This window comes from Vespula pensylvanica, chromosome 9 (genome assembly GCF_014466175.1).
Source record: "Vespula pensylvanica isolate Volc-1 chromosome 9, ASM1446617v1, whole genome shotgun sequence".
NCBI classification, from domain to species: Eukaryota; Metazoa; Arthropoda; class Insecta; order Hymenoptera; family Vespidae; genus Vespula; species Vespula pensylvanica.
Window position 1 is genome coordinate 1,882,014 of NC_057693.1, and position 20,416 is coordinate 1,902,429.

The window sequence follows — 20,416 nt, forward strand, 5'->3', positions numbered from 1 at the left end:
ATGCAAACAGTATAGATAAGAAAATTTATTAAAATAATATAATCAATTATATATTATATTTAGTACAATTTCTACATATTTTTTATAGTTTGACTTTGGATGTAATAATATATAGTATATACAGTACAATCATTTATTATTGATAAATTACACATTCATCAGAACAAATTTCAATCTTTGTTACTAATTTCAAAGCTTTTTATATCGAAATAAACTATATTCGCATAAATCACTACAATACTCACGATAGCTATAAAAATCGATATCAAAAGAAATTTGTATATTTTATTATTTTCCACTTTTGAATTCGACAATTTGTTTTTCGATTTATCCTTTGCTTTTCGTCGTGGCTTAAATTTCCTTTGAAATTTTTCTATTTCTTCCTGATTTCGCAATTGTTCTTCACGTTGACGTTGTATTTCTTTGATTTTGTTGGCCTCATTTTTTTGATATATAAGTGACTGACAAACATTGTCACATTCAACTACAATTTGCTTTTCTTGTATAACGGAACAAACATATTCCTTTTTAATGCGTTTGCATTTACACCATACTTTTACTTTCTTGTTACATATATTCTGCTTTTTACACGATCCAGGATGACAAATATCGTTACACCGATGGCCGCATGGATACTGCAAAAAAAATTTGTAACATAATTAAACTTGTTATTATTTTTATAGAAATTGTTTATTATAATTACATTTTTTGGACATTGATTTCCACACTTTAATAGCTCTTCACGTTGTTCTATCGTTGCGGATATTAGATCTATACAACGTCTATATAAAGTACTAATGCCACAATGACAAGAAACACGTACTAATTGTTGACACAAATCACATGATTCAGGATGACAAGATTTTAAACATTTGTGAGAACATCCATTGGGCCGTGCAAACGAGCATGGCCTTTCACATTGCATACATTGTGTATTACCAATGATTCCTTCAGGTGATTTTACAGTATGGCATGTTAATTCACAAGTGTGATTGGTACATTGCAGTAATTGACCACAAGATCTTCCACAAGAATCAGTTTTTGCAATGTAGCAAGGCAATATACGTGTTTCGTGTCCACCTAAACATTCTATTTCAACAGGAACTTCGCAAGGTGGACATGGCAATGTTTTTAATTCCAATGTATCTTTTTGTTTTTCCCATGGACCTTTGGGTTGCCCTTGTGTACTATTTGAGCTAATTTTGACCCAAACCTTACTATGGCAAACAGCTAAACAATTGTGTCCACATTTTTTGTGAATTAAACCACATATTTTTTTACATGGTGGACAAGGTCCTTGATGACACTTGTGAATCTCTCTCTCTGGATGAATACAAATAGAAGGTATTTTGCATGGCTTATTACAAGGAGGTGGTTTAATCTTTTTTTTTGTGCCACAAGGTACTCTTATTTTTTTATTACCACATCTGCATTGAATTATATCGGTACGAACACATGGATAGCAAGGTCCACTATGACATGCTGCTGGACATTTATGCTTCTGACAATTAAGAAGATTGTTACATACTTTTTCACATATATTAGAGGTATTTTTTACTAAACAATCGCAACATTTTTTATTGCATAAATGTCTTCCACAAAGTCTCATTTGTGTACATTTTTTATTACAATGAAATTCCTTTCCACAAGCTATTTCTTTTGTAAAATTCCCACACCTACATGATTTTATGATCATCTCCAAGCATTGACCACATTGTTCTAAATGGCATATCATGTTGCAATAATGTAAACCACAATTCAGTAACTTTCCACAAGTGTTTCCACATTTCGGTACTTGCTGTTCCTTACATGAAACTGTATACTGTTCCTTTCCACAGGGACAAGTTCTAAATTTCTTAGGACAATCTCCACAATCTTCGGAAGAATGACAGATACCTTCGCAGGTATGCAATTTGCAAGATAATAACTTATTGCAAGGCTTATCACAAATCCAAGTAGCTTCATTGCATTTCTTGATTTGTTTGCTGCTTTTACAACGACAATCCATTAGTAGAGTTTCTAAACATGGTGGACAATCTCCAGCGTGACAAATTTCCTTACAAGTATGCTTACATTGATCGTATTTTTTATTGCATATATTATTGCAACTCCAACCATTTGTATTACAACGCATTGGACGAACAGGTTGCTTTCCACAATAACATTTAATTACTACTGTTTTTGCGCAAGGAGGACATGGTCCAGGATGACATAACAATACACACTTATGTCCACATTTAGGTTCTAAAAGTTTCCCACAAGTTTCTCCACAGGAATGTGGAATAAACCATGTTTGATAAGATGGATTTTCAACTTTTTTACAGAAACATTTATATACTTTTGGAATTTGATCTTCTCCATATTCTGTTCTACATTTTGGACTAGAAATATATATATATATATATATATGTATATATATATATCATTGTATTAAAATAAAATAAAAAACAAATATTTTTAGATATATAATATTATATGACAACTTACCACGTCCAAGTTGGCATAATTCCTTGTTCATGTTTATGAGCTAGAGTATCTCGAATCCAATGTAGGATGCATGTTAAATGCATAAAAGAATAGCATTTATTGCAGTTCCATATCTGTTGAAAATATATTAATATAATAAAAATATATATACATATATAAAAATGATTAGAGAGGTACTTACTGGATCTGCTTTCTTTACTGTTGAAATACATATTAAACAAATTGCACCACCTGATTGAAAAGTATTAATCAAATATGATATGATCTTTTCTGTGTTCAATTGTTCACCTTCATAAGCCGATATAACTTCTCCCAAGGTTCTTTGTATATCTTCATCACAAATATTGTCATCATCTTCACTAGACGAATCAAGAGAAGCATTTGCTTCTAAATGTCTTTTAATAGATATTTTATTTTCTACTTGAGCTTGCTTGAACTTTTGCATCTTTTTTGTTTATTGTTTAATCAATATTTAATATTAAAGACTGTAAATATTAATTACAAATTGTAATTATTTCCTCATCTGTTTAATTGGTTTTCTTCCTCCTTCCATATTTTTTTTGGTATGTTTGTACATATCAAAAAAGTAAGAACAATATTATATTAACATGCAGTATATTTTACATTCCGCATACTATGTAATATTTTGAATTATTATGAACATTATTAGCATCTTGTTCCTTTTTTTTTTTTTAAATACTAACAGTATTCGTACAAGGAAAGCTTATCAACTTATATGATTAACTTTATGTGCATTAGTAATTTTTATACTATAAACGTTCACATTATATTCTTTATAATAAAAATGAATTTCTTTTGTCAACTTGACTTTTATTCAGCAAAATATTATTTTTCAGTTTTCATTGAACATGTCACTTTTAATCGGTATACTAAATGTACGAAAAACCAACGTAATCTGCGTAATATTCAAGTTCAAAAGAAAAGGAAATTTCATGGAGTCAAAACTTGTCAAGATTGACAAAACACACATGATTAGGTATACTAAATATTACTCGTTGGTCATAATAGAGTCACGACCAATCATAACTGGTATCTAGATAACTAGATATAAAAAGAACACAATTAAACTCAAAATAACTGCTTTTTAGATTTAACCGTCAGGCAAAAGTAACTTATTATATTAAACCCTGACTACTCTGTCATCATCGGCTTAATAAATATTGTCCATAATATACTTAAATTAGTAAGAAAAAAATGCTGCGAAGAGGCAGGAGATATGCGTTGGCTTGGCGACCTGTATATATTTGTGTCGACGATTAATCAAGTGTCATGTTCAATGTTTCTAGTTTTATAAATAATAATATTAATGATAACACATGTGTTTAATGAACAGAAAAAGGTATAAAAAATCTTTTTTCCTTATATGATAAGGAAAATGATTCTACGTACATATTTCAGTGTGTAGATCTGAGTACGTGTTTACATATACGAACTACTACTATAATTTGATCTTACGTGGCAATGCTTATCACTGATAAATATTTCCATTTTAATTTCTTCGTGATTTTAAGTGCATAGATCAGGTACGTGCATATTGTACGTATTATTTGTTAATAAAATCATAGAAAGTTTGTGTGTGTGTGTGTGTGTGTGTGTGTGTGTGTGTGTGTGTGTATGTTTATATTTTTAAGATACAGTTTATAATATTTGAAATCTAACCATATTAATATTTTGTATTAACATTATTGTTGTAGCTGAGAATATTATCTTTGTATAAAAACAATAAATAAATAATTTACTCGCGTAAATGTTAGTTAAAATTATAAAAATTATTAAGTAGTTCATAAGTGACATTTATTACAATAAGTTATAGTATACCAATTAGTTTCAATTTTTTAATATTAAATTATGGCATATAATTTTATAATAATATCTATTTTCATTTATAGAAAGATTTTTATCAACCTTACTCAAGTTGATACCATAATAAGGATACTAACAGGATACTATATCAAGAATAATTGATATTAGTATTTTGTTTTGTATATATAGTAATGCATCAGAAAAGAAAGAAATTAGAAGTTATGCGAGCCTTAATACTTGTTGGTGGATATGGAACCAGATTGCGTCCTCTTACTCTTAGTCGACCTAAACCATTGGTTGAATTTGCTAACAAACCAATGCTTCTACATCAAATAGAAGCTTTAGTAAGTTTATTTTATTTTTAATAGCTTGTAACTATTATTATCGTTATATTGTCAAAAAAAAACTATTAGTATTACTTTTCCTTTAGGTAGAAATGAATGTAACAGAAGTGATATTAGCAGTGTCTTATAGAGCAGAAGAAATGGAAAGGGATTTAGAAGAAGAAGCTAAGAAACTAGGAGTTACTCTGATATTTTCTCATGAACCAGAACCTTTGGGTACTGCTGGACCACTTGCGCTAGCACGTGATATTTTATGTTCTGGAGATGAACCATTTTTTGTTTTAAATTCTGATATTATCTGTGACTTTCCATTTAAGCAGTTATATGAATATCATAAAAGCCATGGTAAAGAAGGTACTATAGTTGTTACCAAAGTAGAAGAACCATCAAAGTATGGTGTTGTTGTATTTGATAAATGTGGTAAGATAGAACGTTTTGTCGAAAAACCACAAGAATTTATCTCAAATAAAATAAATGCAGGTACAGTGCAACATATAATTATAAAATTATTAATTGTATCGTACAAGTTAATATATTAACTTTACTATACTATGTGATACACATTCTTTCTAATAGGTATGTATATATTTAATCCAAGCATATTAAAAAGAATAGAGCTAAAACCTATGAGCATAGAAAAAGAGGTTTTTCCATTTATGGCTGAAGATAATGAATTATATGCAATGGAGTTACCAGGTTTTTGGATGGATGTAGGACAGCCTAAAGATTTTCTCAAAGGTATATTTGATACAAGATTAGAAGGAAAATTGGTGAAACTCCTAAATAATATATATGACAAAATATAAATTATATATTTTATTATATAGGTATGTGTATGTATCTTGCTTCATTAAGACAAAAGTCACCTGAAAAATTACATTCTGGACCTGGAATAGTGGGAAATGTTTTAATAGATCCTACAGCCAAAATCGGCAAAGATTGTAGGATCGGTCCTAATGTTACCATCGGTCCGGGTGTTTCGTTAGCTGATGGTTGTTGTATTAAAAGGTCTACTCTTCTTAAGGCAGCTGTAGTAAAAGAACATGCATGGCTTGATGGGTGAGTATGAAATGTAGGTATAGAATAAAATATATACACGTAATTTTTCTTAAGAAATTTATTATCTACCTTTTATTAAATAGTTGCATCGTTGGTTGGCGTAGTGTTGTCGGACGTTGGGTACGAATGGAAGGTACAACAGTTCTCGGAGAGGACGTAATAGTTAAGGACGAACTTTATATCAATGGTGGTCAAGTATTACCACATAAAAATATTTCTAGTTCTGTGCCAGAACCACAAATTATCATGTGAGAAAAGTAGACTTGAAATTATGATTTTTTTAGACAATAAGTGATAAAATACATGAAATATCCTCTACTTTGAAACTTTATACTTTTTTAAAAGTTTTGCAAATTTTTAAAAATGTAGCATATATACATATATTGACAACAGTATCACCAATGTGCATAATGCATTTATTCAAGCTTTATTGGCAAACCACGTGTAACTATTGAAGCTGCTGTCATGTACAGTGAGCATGCTTCTTTTGATTTTGATATTGCTCTCAACATCTCAGGTTCCCTTGTTACCTTAGCCATTTTTTTCTGAGAATCTTTTAAAAATCCTGATAATATAAAATTTCATTATAAGTTATGTAAAATTAATATAGTATTTCTAAGTATGTATACTGTACATTTTTTAACAAAATTTATTAGTTAAAGCGCAAATTTAGTTTAACTTATAATCTAATTTTGTAATTGTACCATATCTTCTCTGTAATATAAATATGCAATGAATTTTGTATACTAACTAAAATTGCCTTGACACCATGCATCAATATCTACATGAGACCATGATCGTTCGGCGGATGATGGAATCCAAGTGCTAATAAAACTTGCTGTCATTTTATCAATATCGCTATCCGTTACTTCCCATTGCATGCCCAAAACACATGGACTTAAAATATCATGTATGAAAATCAATATCAAAACATTTTACGATTTTGTGCATATATATGTGCGTATGTATCCTTTATATAATTGCTATATAGTACTAAATTACCTGCTAGCGATTAAATATTGATTGGTTATACCATAAGGGGGAAAACGTCCGCCTACAGGGGTCATTCTGATACTATTGCATCCAAATAGTAACACGATTGCCTTTACCTTGAGTTTTTCTATATGCTCTCCAGGTAAATATTGTATACCACTTCCATGACCATTATACCTTTAAACACGAAGAGTTATGAAGCTTTTAGAACTAGTTATCCGAAAATTAATAAATTAATGCAATTCTTACATGAGAATATCATAATTAACCAAGGCATCTTCAAATATGCCTTCTTCTGGCTTTGTATTGTATAAGCTTTTCCAATTCGTTAACCAATAATTTATAAATAATTCTAAACGTTTTTCCATTTTATATAAATCACCAGAAGGATTAACTATACATGTACCAAGATTATCTTTTGCTTTAATTATTTTACATCCATCCTTTATTGTATTCTCATGTTGTTTAAATAATGCGTATGCTACATAAATGGAAGAAAATCGTGTAACAGGATTATTTTTAAGAATTTCTATGGACTCAAATGGTAAAAAATCCATATGCTAAAAATAAAAGATGCATATATTAAATGCAGAAAATAAGAAATTTTAAAATTCCTATAAATTGTTAAAAGTTATGCATTTACTTCATCTATAATTAAAACCAAAGTTTTTCTCTTTGCATTTCGTAATATCTGTAAGTCTAATAATTTTCCATAAATTGAAAGTATCACGTTTTCTGCAAGTTTTTCGTGATTGCATAGAACGTATTTAACAGCTCGTGCTATTTCTTCTCTTGTCAAAAAACATGCACCCAAGCTTATCTTTTTTAGTAACCACTTAGTACGAGGGCATATATAATCACTGCAAAATGTAAATTGGTATCTATTAAGATAATTTAATAGAAACATGAGTCAAATTTGGATTATCACTGTAATGATAACTTACCAAGATGTACAATCTGCTATTAATTTATCAATTATTAATTCCATATCTGCTACAACATCCAGGTTGTCAATGAAATCTGCCATAAAAAGTATTCTCCATTCACGTAACCATGTGAATTCTAATTCATGAACTGCTGTCTTAAATAAACTAATATATTTAAGATTTGTGAATTTCCACAAATGATAACTATACCTAATATATAATAAGCTATCTTTGATACTGCAAATACCTTCATTTTATTGTCTTGCTTCAGGCGCATTTTCCAATATAATTCTTTATTTGCATATGTTGCTGTTAAATCTGATTTATTATTACCTAAAATCTCTCGAATTTCATTACATATATCGTACATAGTATGGGTCTGTGGCTTTGGCAAAGTTATACAAAGTGGTTTTAAAATACTATTTCCAGTTGGAAGAATAGTAATATGTAGAGCATGCATAAAATGACAAGTATTTTTATTGTACTGCAAATACAAAGAGTCCTCAAATTGTGCTGTGACTTGTACAATATACCACTCTAAGAAAGAGAAAAAACAAATTGACATGAAATAATAATTGACATAACATATATATATTTATAAAAAGCTACAGCATACCCTTTGGAAGATTTACAAGATTAGATAATAAAGCTGTCTCAGGTTCTGGATATTGAGCATGAAGTTTTATATATTCAAATTTGAGTCCATATATTTGAGGAGTGCATAGAATTCTTTCACGCATTTTATTTTTCAAAAATCTATGTGTAATTTGTTGTCGAAAAAATATTGCATGTGATTCAGAAAGATTATATATAGCTTTGACTTCTTCTCCTGCCTATACAAAGGAAGAATATATAAAAAAATATAGTGCTCAATTTATTTGATGTATCAAATAAATAGAATCTGTGTAATCATAACAAAATTCTATACCATAAAAGAAATGTACCTTCAAATTACAACATGCCATCATTTTATTTAAATTACTATATTCAACACCACCTGCGTTACACGTTTTATTTGCAAGTAATTGTTCTATATCATACTGTATTTCCTTTAAAGATGAATTGCTTGGAATTGTTTTTTTGCGTCGTTTTTTTAATTTCATCGATTCAGTAGGATGACATTTGTGGATAATATGCATAATATCATCAATCAAATCATCCATTATTTATAATTTGATTGCAGATTATTAATTCAACATGAAAATAATTACTTTTAAAAATTAGCTTTACAATAATAAAAATAATTTAAAGATAATTTAATAGTTAAATAATAATTAATTATATAAACATAATTTTTAGAAATAAAGATAATTTAACAAACAATTAAAATAGTATTTTATATAAGATCCACAAATATAAACAAATACAATATAACAATAATAACAGAATTAATGTTTGAATTAAACTATTCAAGTGACCACATGTGATAATAATTTTCTGTTATTTATTCACAATACAATTCAAATTTCCATCATGACAACCAACGTAAATAATAAATAATCCTATATTCAAGAATTATTGGTTATTTACATTTTTCCCTAGAATTTTCAGTTATGTCGAGTATATAAAATACCAGAATTTTATGCATCTTTGCAATACGCCATCTTGTGTACAATCATGTAACGATTGCAATCAAAATATAAATTAGATATTGTACGTTTCAATGTTTATATAAAAATATCATTATTACAATATTACTTCTTAACTTTTATCATTATGAAGATTTTTTTTAAAAATAGTAGTACTTTTTATTGAAAAGATAATTGCTTAAGGTATAGTTCTTCAAAAGATATATATACATTTATAAATTATTATAATTATTCAAACATTTTTATAACTGACAATTGTATCCATTTTATGGATAGATGTTGAAAATGACCTGAGTTGTACTTCTTGACTGTTTGCTATAAATACTGGTTGAGTCTCATCCCATTCTTTTGGAATATTACAATCTTGGACAGTATAAGTTAGTATATCGAAGGAACATAAACAGTCCAACAGAGGTAGAAAGCTAACAGTACCTAAAAAGAAGAAAAATACTATTATTAATAACAATGAATTTTACAAAGATATTGTTGAGAAAATACAATTAATATAAAAAGTATAAAATTATAGATAAAAAAAATAAAAATACCTGTAATTTGACGTATAACTTCTCGAATTTCTTTTTGTATAGTTTTCACATCTTTTGTACCAACTTCAGGCAATTCTACCGTGCTATTGTCGTTTATATTTTTTGGTGCATGGCCTTCATAGTCAACCCTAAAATCCCATTTCTCTAAAACTTCCTTTGTATTAACATTTGTTATAACCAAAGTTATTTTCTGAACTTTTCGTTGAACAAGCCATTCTTGAATCTGACCTAATACAGTGTCTAAGAATGATTTGATTTTTTCATCTGTTGACATTAAAAAGAATAAACCAAATTGTTCTGCTGGTTCAAATGTTTCTGGAGGATAAATTCCTCTCTGATAAAGTATACTGTTGATTCCATAAACTGTATGAAATAAAAGTAATATTTCTTAAGAAGCAAGTTTACCATACTTTTTAATATAAAATAGTTGAAATTATTACAATATAAACTTACGTAAATACTGTTTCACCAATTCCGCAGACCCTTTTAATGTAATACACTTTGTTTTCTGTTGCATTTCCGTCATTTTTCCTACAATTCGAATTTATACCTGGTACTGTTTAACTTTATACAACAAATAACTTTTTGTAGGTTAAACCGATGCCGGTCTTTCATTTTAAAACTGACCAATCTGTTCAAAGTATCTTTAGGATACGCCAATCAGATGCTGTGAAAATAAATTTCTTATAATATCCAAAGTAGTCAAAGGACTTTAAGAATCGTACAAAGAAAAATAATTGCCAATAGCTCGGCCAATGGCATTGTAGAACATCTTATTTAACATAAATCGAAATTATTTGATTAATGGGTACAAAATTAAAAAGTAGCTGATGAGAATTATCCTTATTTATCTTATAATATTGTTTTCTAAGATTTGTTTTCATAATTTAATTTTTAAAGAAGAATTCTCTTAGGGACGTGCGCAGATGTCACGTGTCGTGACGTGTGCTGTATATAGAGACGATAGTAGTGACATCTAGCTTCTTTTTCTTCTCATGGAAATGAACAGAAGTAATTGCGACATTAAAGATGCTTTCTTATTTGTTGTATCCAAAGATCTGTGTAGTTCAACAGCGATAGCTCGTACTTTAGAATCAAACTTACTTATCGTATCTATTCATGAAAATTCAACATAAAGTTGTGAACAAGAGATAAAAGTTTCGAATAACCAATTGTAAAAGATTGTTTCATTAGACCTTCGCTAACCCTCGATTCGTTTCAACCATGGCGTCGGTTGAAGAATTAGGCGTTTCTGCCCTTGTCTACGATTATTTACTGAAGAAGGATGCATCTTTAGCAAAGGTTTTCCAGAAGAAAACACAAGCGGTAAGACAATATCGTAATATTTTATAAATATAGTATATTCATAGTTTTAATGCGATGATTACCACGCGGACGATTATTACCGCCATTCGCCATACCACGTGGGCCAAATCATGCTTTTGTATATTTCATCTATACCACTTCTATAAATAATTCAAATAGTATTATAATAATTATTTTGCTAGCAATTAATTTTGAAATGTAACATTTTGTATTTTCAAGTTTATTTCGCTTGTATTCTTTTTGATATCCCATTGATATATTCAATGATGTTTAAAAACAGACATTTGGTTGAAAAGATATTTTTTTTCAAAAGATATATATTTTTTTCAGCCTCCATTACCAAAAGGAGCACCTACTATACAAGATGTATTTCAATATTTTCAAAAGAGTTCGCCGAAGAAAATTACAATAAAGGCACAAGCGAAAGATAGTAGTTTAGATTCGAGCTCTGAAAGTGAAGATGAGTCACCAAAAAAAGTAGTACAAGTTAATGGTAAAGTTACAGCTAAACCAGCCGTAACCACAAAAAAAGAAATGTCTTCTTCGGAAGAAACTTCAAGTGAGGATGAAAAACCAGCACCCAAAGTTGCTCAAAAAATACCATCGAATAATGCAGTAATATCTAAGGCCACACCTTCTAAGATATTAGGAAAGGCAAAAGGAAATGTTAAAGGAATGCCTGTGAAAGAAGAGGAGAGTTCAGAGGAAAGTTCTACAGAAGAGGAAGAAGAGAAGCCAAAATCACAAATAAAAACATCTGTATTACCTAAAGTTATTAAAACATTAAATGTAAACAAAGCTTCCAGTAGTGAATCAGATTCTGAAAGTGACGAAGAGGAATCTAAAGTAAAAGTTGCTACTAAATCTAGTAGTTCTTTGAAATCTACACCAGCTCAGCAAGTAAAGAAGCAACAAAACAAAAATGTAGAATCCTCGAGCGAAGACAGTAGTGATAATGACGAGCAACCAACTGTTAAAGTAGTAAAAAAACCAGTTCCTACGCAACTACTATTACTAAAAAAAGGTCCTACTAAAAAAGGAGCGAAAAATGAAGAATCGGAAACTTCGTCAACAAGCGAGGAACCGAAACCAAAAGTAACATCCACACCAGTGGCTAATAAAAGCAGTATTTCTAAAAAGTCTGAATCTTCAAGCGAAGAATCTGATGATACTCATGTAAATCAAACGCCATCAGCTGCAAAGCAAACACCTGCTCAAAAAGTAGTTCCACAAAAGAAAGGTGAAGTAGATAAAAAAAATACAAGTAAAAAATCTGTTATACTGGGACAATCTAAACAAAATATAAGTAAAAAAGAGTCATCATCAAGCGAAGACAGTAGCGATGAAGAACCTATGGCTAAGAAACCTACTTTGAATAAATCAGTATCAGCAGTAAAACCGTCTGTAGTCGCGGTAAAGAAAGCATCATCTTCTGACGAAGATAGTAGCGAGGAAGAACCAGTTTTTAAGAAATCTACTCCTGCTAAACAATCACAAAATTCAATAATTAAAAAGGCGAAGGCGAAGGAAGTATCATCCTCCAGCGAAGAGGAGAGTGATAATAAAGAAGCAGTTGTGCAGAAGACACCTGCATCCACAAAGGGGAAGACACCTGCATCCACAAAGGGAACTGTTAAGAAAGAAGAATCTTCTAGCGATGATTCCGATGATTCGGATGAAGATACAAAGGCAAAGGTACCAACAAAAACTGTACCGACAAAAGTATTAAAACCAGCACTAGAAAAGGTAGCACCAAAAAAAGATTCATCAAGTGACGATTCCGACGATTCTGAGGAAATATCCGCTTCCCCTGTAAAGCCAACACCTGTAAAAACTGTACCCATTGCAAAAAGTAAAAAACAAGAATCAAGTGATGAATCCGATTCAGATTCTTCTGAAGAGGAAAAGCCGAAGGTTGCACCAGTTTCTAAGACTGCAGTTATTAAAAAATCTACGGATTCGAGCGAAGAAAGTGATTCGAGCGTGGAAGAACAGCAAACGGTAAAACAGCCAACCCCGAAAGTTAAGACACCTGGTAAAGCAGAAAAAAGGAAAAATACTGAAGAACACGAAGAAAATTTGCCTACAAAAGTTGCAAAGAATAATTACAGCAATTTTGTTAAAGCAAGTAATAGCTTTAACGGGGATAAGGTGCGATATTACGTATCGGTTATGTCTTTATTATTACTGAACGAGGCTGTTGTTATAGATTTTCATTTTTATTTATTTCTTTTCTCTTGATAAATATAGCAGCAAAGAAATAATACACCATTTCGTCGAGTAAAGGACGAAGATGTTTCATTGGATCCAAAATTGGCTAACAATTCCTTCGAGGCAAAGGTAAATGCTCGGAAACATCCGAGAAGCGCACAGGTCACTCGCCGCCTCGTAAAAGCTTGCGACCATGTTTCCGTGCATTAACCAGCAGCTTCTTTCAGATAATAATAATAATAATAGTACGATTAAAGACACGATATATGATATTCGTGAGATGCGGCGATTGACCTTGTGTTTCTCTTTTGTTTTAGGCGGAGAATGAAGACGATAATAATTTTAAGAAACACGGCGGTGGTGGCGGAGGTCGGGGTGGATTTAGAGGTGGACGCGGTGGTTTCGGATTTCATGGTGGTCGAGACGAGGGACGTGGGGGTTATAGAGGCGGTGGTCGTGGTGGAGGCGGTTTTGATAGAGGTGGACGTGGTGGATTTAGAGGTGGTCGAGGTGGTAGGGGCGGTTTTGATAATAGGAAGTCTTGGGGTGGCAATAATGACGATAACGATAAGGGTAGAGGAAATGGATTTAGGAAATCATGGAGTAATGATAATGGAGATAGGGGAAATCGTGGTAGAGGAGGTTTCCGCGGGGGTAGAGGAGGAGGCTTCGATAAAAGAACATCTTTTGATTCCGCAACTACACAAAATAAAAAAATTACCTTTGATGATTGATGATGAAAAGAAATGTAAATGTATATATATCTATATATAAACAGGTGAGATTTCATTTATTTATAAATATACGTATAATGTCAAAGAAATAATTAATTTTATCAGCATCGCCGCGTGCGTTAATACGTTTATTCGGCCCTTTATTTTTCTTTTCTTTTTTCCTTTTCTTTTAACAGAAAGGTGCACGAGGTTCGTGGGGAGAAAAGGCTAATCTGGATTTACGACACACAAGAGGAAAGTCTTTTAGACATGAAAAAACCAAGAAGAAGCGAGGTAGTTACCGCGGTGGTCAAATAGATACAAGCGTTAACTCTATTAAGTTCGATGATTAATCAGTTTTAGTAGTTTAAGTCAAGTAACATAAGCATATTTCATTGGTTTCTATTATTTTAAAGAGACTGCTAAATGGAAATTGAAGAACAAAATTATGAATCTGTTATCCGAACAGTTGCTATATATTTGTCTTGTCGATTAATCTCCTTCGTTATATAAATAATCAGCATTCACAGTTTTAACATTAAATGACCATGTTTTATATCCGTGTAAATGTAGATATGTTTTGTTTGTTTCACATAAAAGATGCAGTATAGAGATATTTTCGCATTACGATTTGCAATTTACATATATATGATTGTAAGTCAAATCTAATGACAAATTAAGAAAGATTATTCTTAAAATAAATAGATGTTCTATTTGAGCAACTTTTATGTTTAACTTATAATTTGAATCGTTTCAATTAATTGTTCGATTATCGTCTAAAATATATCATTTTTATTGATGATTTATATAAACTGTTTATTGCAATACTTAACGTGACGGATAGTTTATATAGTAAATCATAATTTATTATCAACTTATTTTTTCATGTCTTAATATTTTCATTTATTAATAAACGATGGAAATAAGATTATATTTTTCAGAATGAATGAGATTGTATGTGTTACAATCTAATTTGCATAGTTTTCAGGATTATAATAATATCCTTAAATATCGTATACGTGTAACTTATGTAAGCGAACATTCTCATTGTCACAGGAACCACTGTCAGATTTAAAGGAAGATTCTAAGCGTTTATATAACTTGTATGATATAATGATCATTTGTTGATGAAAAAGATATTGATAGAAGAGAAAAAATAAATATAAGTGAAGGAACAAATGATTTTTCTGCTTTAAATATATACGTATATCAGAGTTTGTTGCTAACAAAATGGAAGTACATAAGAATTGTTGGAAAAAAAACTTAAGTTCTAAACATAGAAGATAATTTCCATCTTTAGAAAGAGGGGAGATAAGAAAAAAAATAATTATAATAATTTCCTGTTACTTAGACTCGGTTTTTGTTCTTTTTTCTTTTTTCCTACTTCATTTATCTTAACCGATACACGATGAAGGAAAAAGTTCCGAGGTAAAATAGAGAGCAATACATCCCGCTTATCCCCTCTTACCGACGGCTTCTTCAGCAAAGCACAGAGAGAGCTACTTAGGACTCTACAGTGTTCTGCAGTCAACCTCTGGACATCCACCTGCGAGGACGGAGGTGTACGACCCCATATCCGGTGTAGTGAGACATGACCGGCATTTGAGATTCGTGCACCCGTTTTTTTCCCTTTTTCTTTTTTTTTTCGTCTCTATCATCTTTTCATTAACAATTGCAATCGAATTCGTTTAATGTTACGTAGAGTTTGGCGATCTTTTTGTTAAAAAGGGAGTGAGACAATTCGGGGGAACACGCTGTGTTTACTGGATAGACTCTCTCTCTCTTTCTCTCTTTCTATTTTTTTTCAAGGTGAGTAATAACTTAAAAGTTTTAACAATTGCGTGCTATTATTTATACTTTAAACGTAATTTAATTATTTACTATTTAACGTAATAAACCATTTTCAGTAGATCTTTTATTTACGATATTTTCAACAAATGCTTCATAAATACGCATCATTGCAAGTAACATAATTTTTGATAAATTACGATATTTTATTATTACGAGAGATTTACATATTTTCTAGTTTACGATAAACATCGATATTTAGTTAAATTAAAAAAATATACGGTATATGACAAATGATCTTGAAGGATTCGTTGCGGAGGGTAGTTTACAAAATATAAAAAATCGAATAACAGAAACAATTTGTCTTCTCGTAAGGAGATAGGAATCGAATATAATAATTTATTCGTGAAACGAGTCATCGAAACGCTTATACCGTTATTGAACCCGCAAGGATGAGTAAACATAAATAAAACGTACGTGTAAGGTATATGTTCATATTCGATAAGGCACGAGTTTAGAAAAAAATCCTTTTGGATGAGACACACATCGTTACCGTTAGAATCTTCCGGATGGACCATTAGAAACATGTTACTAGCTGTTTCTAAGATACATAATTTTAAAAGCTAAATTGTTTTAAATCAAGATGAATTAGACACTACGATCGATGAAAATTCTAAATTTATAAATGTAAGGAACAAACAAATAGAATTATAATACGAGTACGTAGGGCTACTAGGTACGACCGTTATGTAAGGCCGTTAGATAGGCCGCAAAGTAGGACTGCTTCAAGTTCATTCGATTCTCATGAGTTGTATCCTTATTTTCTTTTCTTTTCTTTTCTTTTCTTTTTCGATATAACTCATATGGATCTTTTCGATTTCAAAATCGTCACTTACGTGCGTAAATAATAAGTGTGTGGAGATAGGAAGAGTGAAGATGTGTTTATACCAGAAAAAACAGATATGTTTAACGCCGAAACTCTGTGTGTGTGTGTGTGTGTGTGCACGCGTGAGAGAGAAAGAACGCAAGGAGGTCGTTAACGTGGTAACGTTAACCGACCTTGAGCGGGATTCATCGATGATTTCTCGATGGTGTTTGACTTTGATTATAAGAAGAGCCAAATGCAGAAAATAGTTTTTGAATTGATATACTCGCGTAAGCAATCATGAGAAGTCAATGATATTCAACATTGGAAATAGTAATTAAGCAGTATTATCAAAGAAGATAGATCATTTGAAATTTTCATTAAAAAGATACATCAGGATTTGATGTTCAACATTCTGCTTTCACTCCTACCGTATCCACTCTCATATCCACTTGTGAGAATGTGCCTAACGGACATTATTATGGATCCAGCAACCTAGAAACCCAAAAGTGCATATAAGGACACATACCGATAGCAAGTCGGCACTACTAATCATCATTCGAAATCGTGGTTGCACACGTGAGAGTGACCCTGCTAACTAACTAACACAAATAGATTCTATATACGATCGGACACATCGATGCGTGCGAGTTGCCGCGAAAGGGAAAAAAGTTTCAAGCTCTAGAGAACAAGCACATGTTTGGTTCTCATTGCTTCAGCCCTTTTTTCTTTTCCAGTACCTTTCTTTTCTTTTTGTTTTGTTTTTTTTGTTTTCATTTTTCTTTATGTGTTACTCGTCTTTTTCTTTTTATATAAAAATATAAAAAAGTTGTTATTCTTGACCTCTTGCGACCTCGAGATAGCACGCAGATATATGCTTATTTCATAATTCTTTATTTATACTTTTGCATTATTTCGTTTCAGATGTCTAAATATTATTTCGGATTGTTTCTAATTATTATCGCGATGTGTACCAAAGTGTACACCGCGAAAAAGTGCGAAGGAAATGGTCTAGGATTGAAGTATGTATGGGGGGATGCATTAACGGATTCGCCGGATTGCATAGGACCTAATAATATGCAATATCCTACGTAAGTGTTTGAAGATATCTACTTATGAAAAAATATCCCATCGTCTTTAATCATCGATCGAACTTTTATTTAGAGCCGCGATATCGAGAAGCTTTAAAAATCTTTGGGCGAATGGTCGAACCGCTAGATCTCACCAACCTCGAACTATCGATCCCGAAATAACGAGGCAAGCTCTTCTTCATAATTACAAACTCGCCCAGGGAGATTTCTCGATAACGGGTCATGCACGAAATGGTGAGTCTTAAGTATAATCCATAACTATTCTACTTTCCAAAAAAAAAAAAAAAAAAAAGAAAAGAAAAGAAAATATATCGAATCGTTTTAATGAAAAATAAAAGGAAAGAAAGTCAGTTACACTTCGACATCACATACAGATTAAAACGAAAAGCTTCTTTCAAGAAATTTCTTTTATAAATCATCTGAATAAAATTCATTTTCCTGATAAATTTTGCAACGTCCAAGGGAGATGAATTTAACTTGATTCTGAAATAAAAGAAAAGGTTGACTTGGTCAGAGAGAAACGACCATAAGATCGTCAACCATAAAGATTCAAAGAACGAAGGCGAAATTATTCGTCATTATTTTTTGCCCCTCTTTGTAATCATAAATAGGTCGATTCTGAATAATGATTATGACCTAAATCGATCCAAGTCAATCATTCTTAGTTTAGTTATTTAGACAGATAGTATTACATGTCATATCGCTATAAAGTTATCATCCGATGAGAAGGAATCCTTTGGGACGGAAGACGGGTAATAAGGCACCATGTTATCCAGTCAATACAGTTATCGTTCGTTGTGCTTATAACGGTATTCGTAGGCGACCCACTCACGTTCCTTTCGAACGTCAAGTTGTGCACGTTCGTCGCTCCGAAGAATTCCGAGGAATTCCGAGGAAAGAGCGAAGACGACCCCTCTCGATCATGACGTCGATCATCTTCCGTCTCGATCTCATAGATCTAAGGATCTAGCCTTCTCCTACGTTCCTTCTGATAGATCTTTTTGTATTTTGACTTATGAATTATTATACTAATTTTTTTTTTTATTTCTTATGGTTTTTAGGACGAGGATTTTCTGCAAAGGAAAGTTGCGGCTCTCCAAGCAGACTCTGTAAAACAAGGTATAATACCACAGCACCTATGTATGGTGTTAGTTTGACGAGTGGTCAACCAGTGACAATCGTACAAAAGTTTCCCGATCTTCTTCAGCAAGTCGTATTCGAAGTTTGCGAGTAAGTATTCCATATTTATATCATCGATATTAGAATTTCTTTATCATGTAAAAGAAACCGTGCAGCTTGTTGGAATATAAACGAGAGAGTTTCGAATTAAAATTCTCGTCGTTCTGTCAGCGATTCGTTTTATTTCAAATGTAGCACACTAGGCCAGATACGTTCAACGATACTTAATGTTCGTAAATAACATACTTTGGCCTACTCTTCAATTATTTTTCGAATACAGGTTGACGTTAAATAAATCCTTTTTATGATATAATCGAAAACGAATATCGATCGAGTCTTCCTTTCTCTGATTATATAAAAAGTAAAGATAAAACGAATATATTTTTCAGATCGAAAGAATGCGATGTAGTCCATGGTGAATGCACGCAAACGTATGTGCCTTACCTGTTTTTGGTGATTCCTTTGGGGCCGGTGACCCTAACCGGTCAGGATTACGTGCTGGTTGAGAGTGGTTGCGTCTGCAAGCCAAAGAATTTGGCGAGTACAGCATCCGAAGCGCCTGTTGTGCCAAGCTTCTAAGAAGCATCTCTAATTCAGATATGAAACGTTGATGGTGATGTCCAATAATTTCTTCGATGAAGTTCTCTAAAATTGAAGGGAGAGACACGAAGAAGGATGAGACATGAGGAGATATAATACAAATATTGTGGCGACGTAAATGAAAATTTAAAGGACCGACTCGTCGATCGAAATGGTGAACACTTTCTGGCGATCGTCGAAATTACAGAAAAATGTGTTTGATGGAAAACAAAAAATATGTACGCAATACGCATACTGTACAAAGAACTTCAAATTTAACGTAATTAATTAATATTAACAAAATGTTTAACTTGTAAGAAAATACGATTAATCTATGTAAAACTATTACAAAATTATCACGAGACTTTCATGTTTCTTGATAAGGCTACACAAATCGTTTCTTCGCTCCTATTATTTATATATACTGTAATAAGGAAAAAAGATTATTTTTATCGTATTAATGTGTCTTGGAAAAAAAAATGTCACATTATTTTTCCAAGTCATATAGAAGAATAGTTGGAGAGTAAAGCAATGATATTGCGGTAGTTTAAAAAAGTAAATCGGAGCAAGCGACGAGGTCCGCGGAATCTGGTCTCGGAATTCACAATCCAGTTCACTAGACTCGCCTCGAGCCGGTTTTAAGCAGGTGTATCGCAGAATTCAACGATCTCGTACAATCGAAGTATTCTTGATGGAAAACGAGGAGTAATTCCAAGCGAATCTTTCACATTAATTTGTTTCTAATAATCGTTACAATCTAAGCGATTAATTTTGATATATTCATGTTTGGAATGCATATTTCAAATCAAGTTTAAAAAAAGAGATCATGTTGCATCGATAAGACTTTCATTGGTCGATAAAGAACACGTAGCCAAGTAATCTTATCGATAGTGTAAA

At 31.6% G+C, this 20,416-nt stretch overlaps 6 protein-coding genes and 1 long non-coding RNA gene across 17 annotated transcripts; 3 read left to right on the top strand and 4 right to left on the bottom strand.

Moving 5' to 3' along the window:
• Nucleotides 1-119: 119 nt before the first annotated feature.
• On the bottom strand, nucleotides 120-3,585 carry LOC122631449 (NF-X1-type zinc finger protein NFXL1). Its single transcript, XM_043817146.1, has 4 exons — nucleotides 2,669-3,585; nucleotides 2,488-2,600; nucleotides 704-2,381; nucleotides 120-635 (listed from the first exon to the last, which is right to left on the bottom strand). The coding sequence occupies exons 1-4, from the start codon at nucleotides 2,930-2,932 to the stop codon at nucleotides 171-173; spliced, it is 2,520 nt and encodes an 839-aa protein (XP_043673081.1). The 5' UTR covers nucleotides 2,933-3,585; the 3' UTR covers nucleotides 120-170.
• Nucleotides 3,586-3,704: 119 nt separating this feature from the next.
• Nucleotides 3,705-6,567, top strand: LOC122631453 (mannose-1-phosphate guanyltransferase beta). Of its 6 annotated transcripts, XM_043817156.1 has the most exons (7): nucleotides 3,705-3,847; nucleotides 3,907-4,031; nucleotides 4,398-4,655; nucleotides 4,742-5,135; nucleotides 5,232-5,393; nucleotides 5,483-5,714; nucleotides 5,798-6,567. In XM_043817156.1, the coding sequence occupies exons 3-7, from the start codon at nucleotides 4,503-4,505 to the stop codon at nucleotides 5,964-5,966; spliced, it is 1,110 nt and encodes a 369-aa protein (XP_043673091.1). In that variant the 5' UTR covers nucleotides 3,705-3,847; nucleotides 3,907-4,031; nucleotides 4,398-4,502; the 3' UTR covers nucleotides 5,967-6,567. The 6 variants fall into 6 exon arrangements, with proteins under 6 accessions (XP_043673091.1, XP_043673092.1, XP_043673094.1 ...); XM_043817157.1 differs by lacking the exon at nucleotides 3,907-4,031 and having other exon boundaries at nucleotides 3,706-3,847; XM_043817159.1 differs by having other exon boundaries at nucleotides 3,714-4,031; nucleotides 5,483-5,727; nucleotides 5,798-5,934.
• Nucleotides 6,131-9,046, bottom strand: LOC122631452 (separin). The gene is made up of 9 exons (XM_043817153.1): nucleotides 8,578-9,046; nucleotides 8,250-8,466; nucleotides 7,881-8,170; nucleotides 7,652-7,788; nucleotides 7,351-7,567; nucleotides 6,957-7,267; nucleotides 6,717-6,884; nucleotides 6,466-6,611; nucleotides 6,131-6,279 (listed from the first exon to the last, which is right to left on the bottom strand). The coding sequence occupies exons 1-9, from the start codon at nucleotides 8,794-8,796 to the stop codon at nucleotides 6,131-6,133; spliced, it is 1,854 nt and encodes a 617-aa protein (XP_043673088.1). The 5' UTR covers nucleotides 8,797-9,046.
• Nucleotides 9,047-9,356: 310 nt separating this feature from the next.
• Nucleotides 9,357-10,419, bottom strand: LOC122631455 (mitotic spindle assembly checkpoint protein MAD2A). Its single transcript, XM_043817163.1, has 3 exons — nucleotides 10,221-10,419; nucleotides 9,768-10,130; nucleotides 9,357-9,654 (listed from the first exon to the last, which is right to left on the bottom strand). Exons 1-3 carry the CDS (start codon nucleotides 10,291-10,293, stop codon nucleotides 9,455-9,457), a joined length of 636 nt encoding a protein of 211 aa, XP_043673098.1. The 5' UTR covers nucleotides 10,294-10,419; the 3' UTR covers nucleotides 9,357-9,454.
• Nucleotides 10,420-10,787: 368 nt separating this feature from the next.
• LOC122631451 (nucleolar protein dao-5) lies at nucleotides 10,788-15,196 on the top strand. 5 transcript variants are annotated; one of them, XM_043817147.1, is made up of 5 exons: nucleotides 10,788-11,093; nucleotides 11,424-13,244; nucleotides 13,344-13,433; nucleotides 13,622-14,082; nucleotides 14,215-14,366. In XM_043817147.1, the coding sequence occupies exons 1-4, from the start codon at nucleotides 10,992-10,994 to the stop codon at nucleotides 14,036-14,038; spliced, it is 2,430 nt and encodes an 809-aa protein (XP_043673082.1). In that variant the 5' UTR covers nucleotides 10,788-10,991; the 3' UTR covers nucleotides 14,039-14,082; nucleotides 14,215-14,366. The 5 variants fall into 5 exon arrangements, with proteins under 5 accessions (XP_043673082.1, XP_043673083.1, XP_043673085.1 ...); XM_043817148.1 differs by having other exon boundaries at nucleotides 13,347-13,433; XM_043817150.1 differs by lacking the exon at nucleotides 13,622-14,082 and having other exon boundaries at nucleotides 10,789-11,093; nucleotides 14,215-15,196.
• A 220-nt stretch (nucleotides 15,197-15,416) lies between these two features.
• LOC122631454 lies at nucleotides 15,417-19,875 on the top strand. Of its 2 annotated transcripts, none has more exons than XM_043817160.1 (5): nucleotides 15,417-15,826; nucleotides 17,595-17,761; nucleotides 17,835-17,995; nucleotides 18,823-18,991; nucleotides 19,330-19,875. In XM_043817160.1, the coding sequence occupies exons 2-5, from the start codon at nucleotides 17,595-17,597 to the stop codon at nucleotides 19,517-19,519; spliced, it is 687 nt and encodes a 228-aa protein (XP_043673095.1). In that variant the 5' UTR covers nucleotides 15,417-15,826; the 3' UTR covers nucleotides 19,520-19,875. The 2 variants fall into 2 exon arrangements, with proteins under 2 accessions (XP_043673095.1, XP_043673097.1); XM_043817162.1 differs by lacking the exon at nucleotides 15,417-15,826 and adding an exon at nucleotides 16,937-16,960.
• LOC122631456 lies at nucleotides 19,103-19,508 on the bottom strand. The gene is made up of 2 exons (XR_006327708.1): nucleotides 19,385-19,508; nucleotides 19,103-19,286 (listed from the first exon to the last, which is right to left on the bottom strand). It is a non-coding gene; the product is annotated as an uncharacterized LOC122631456 (long non-coding RNA).
• Nucleotides 19,876-20,416: the final 541 nt, after the last annotated feature.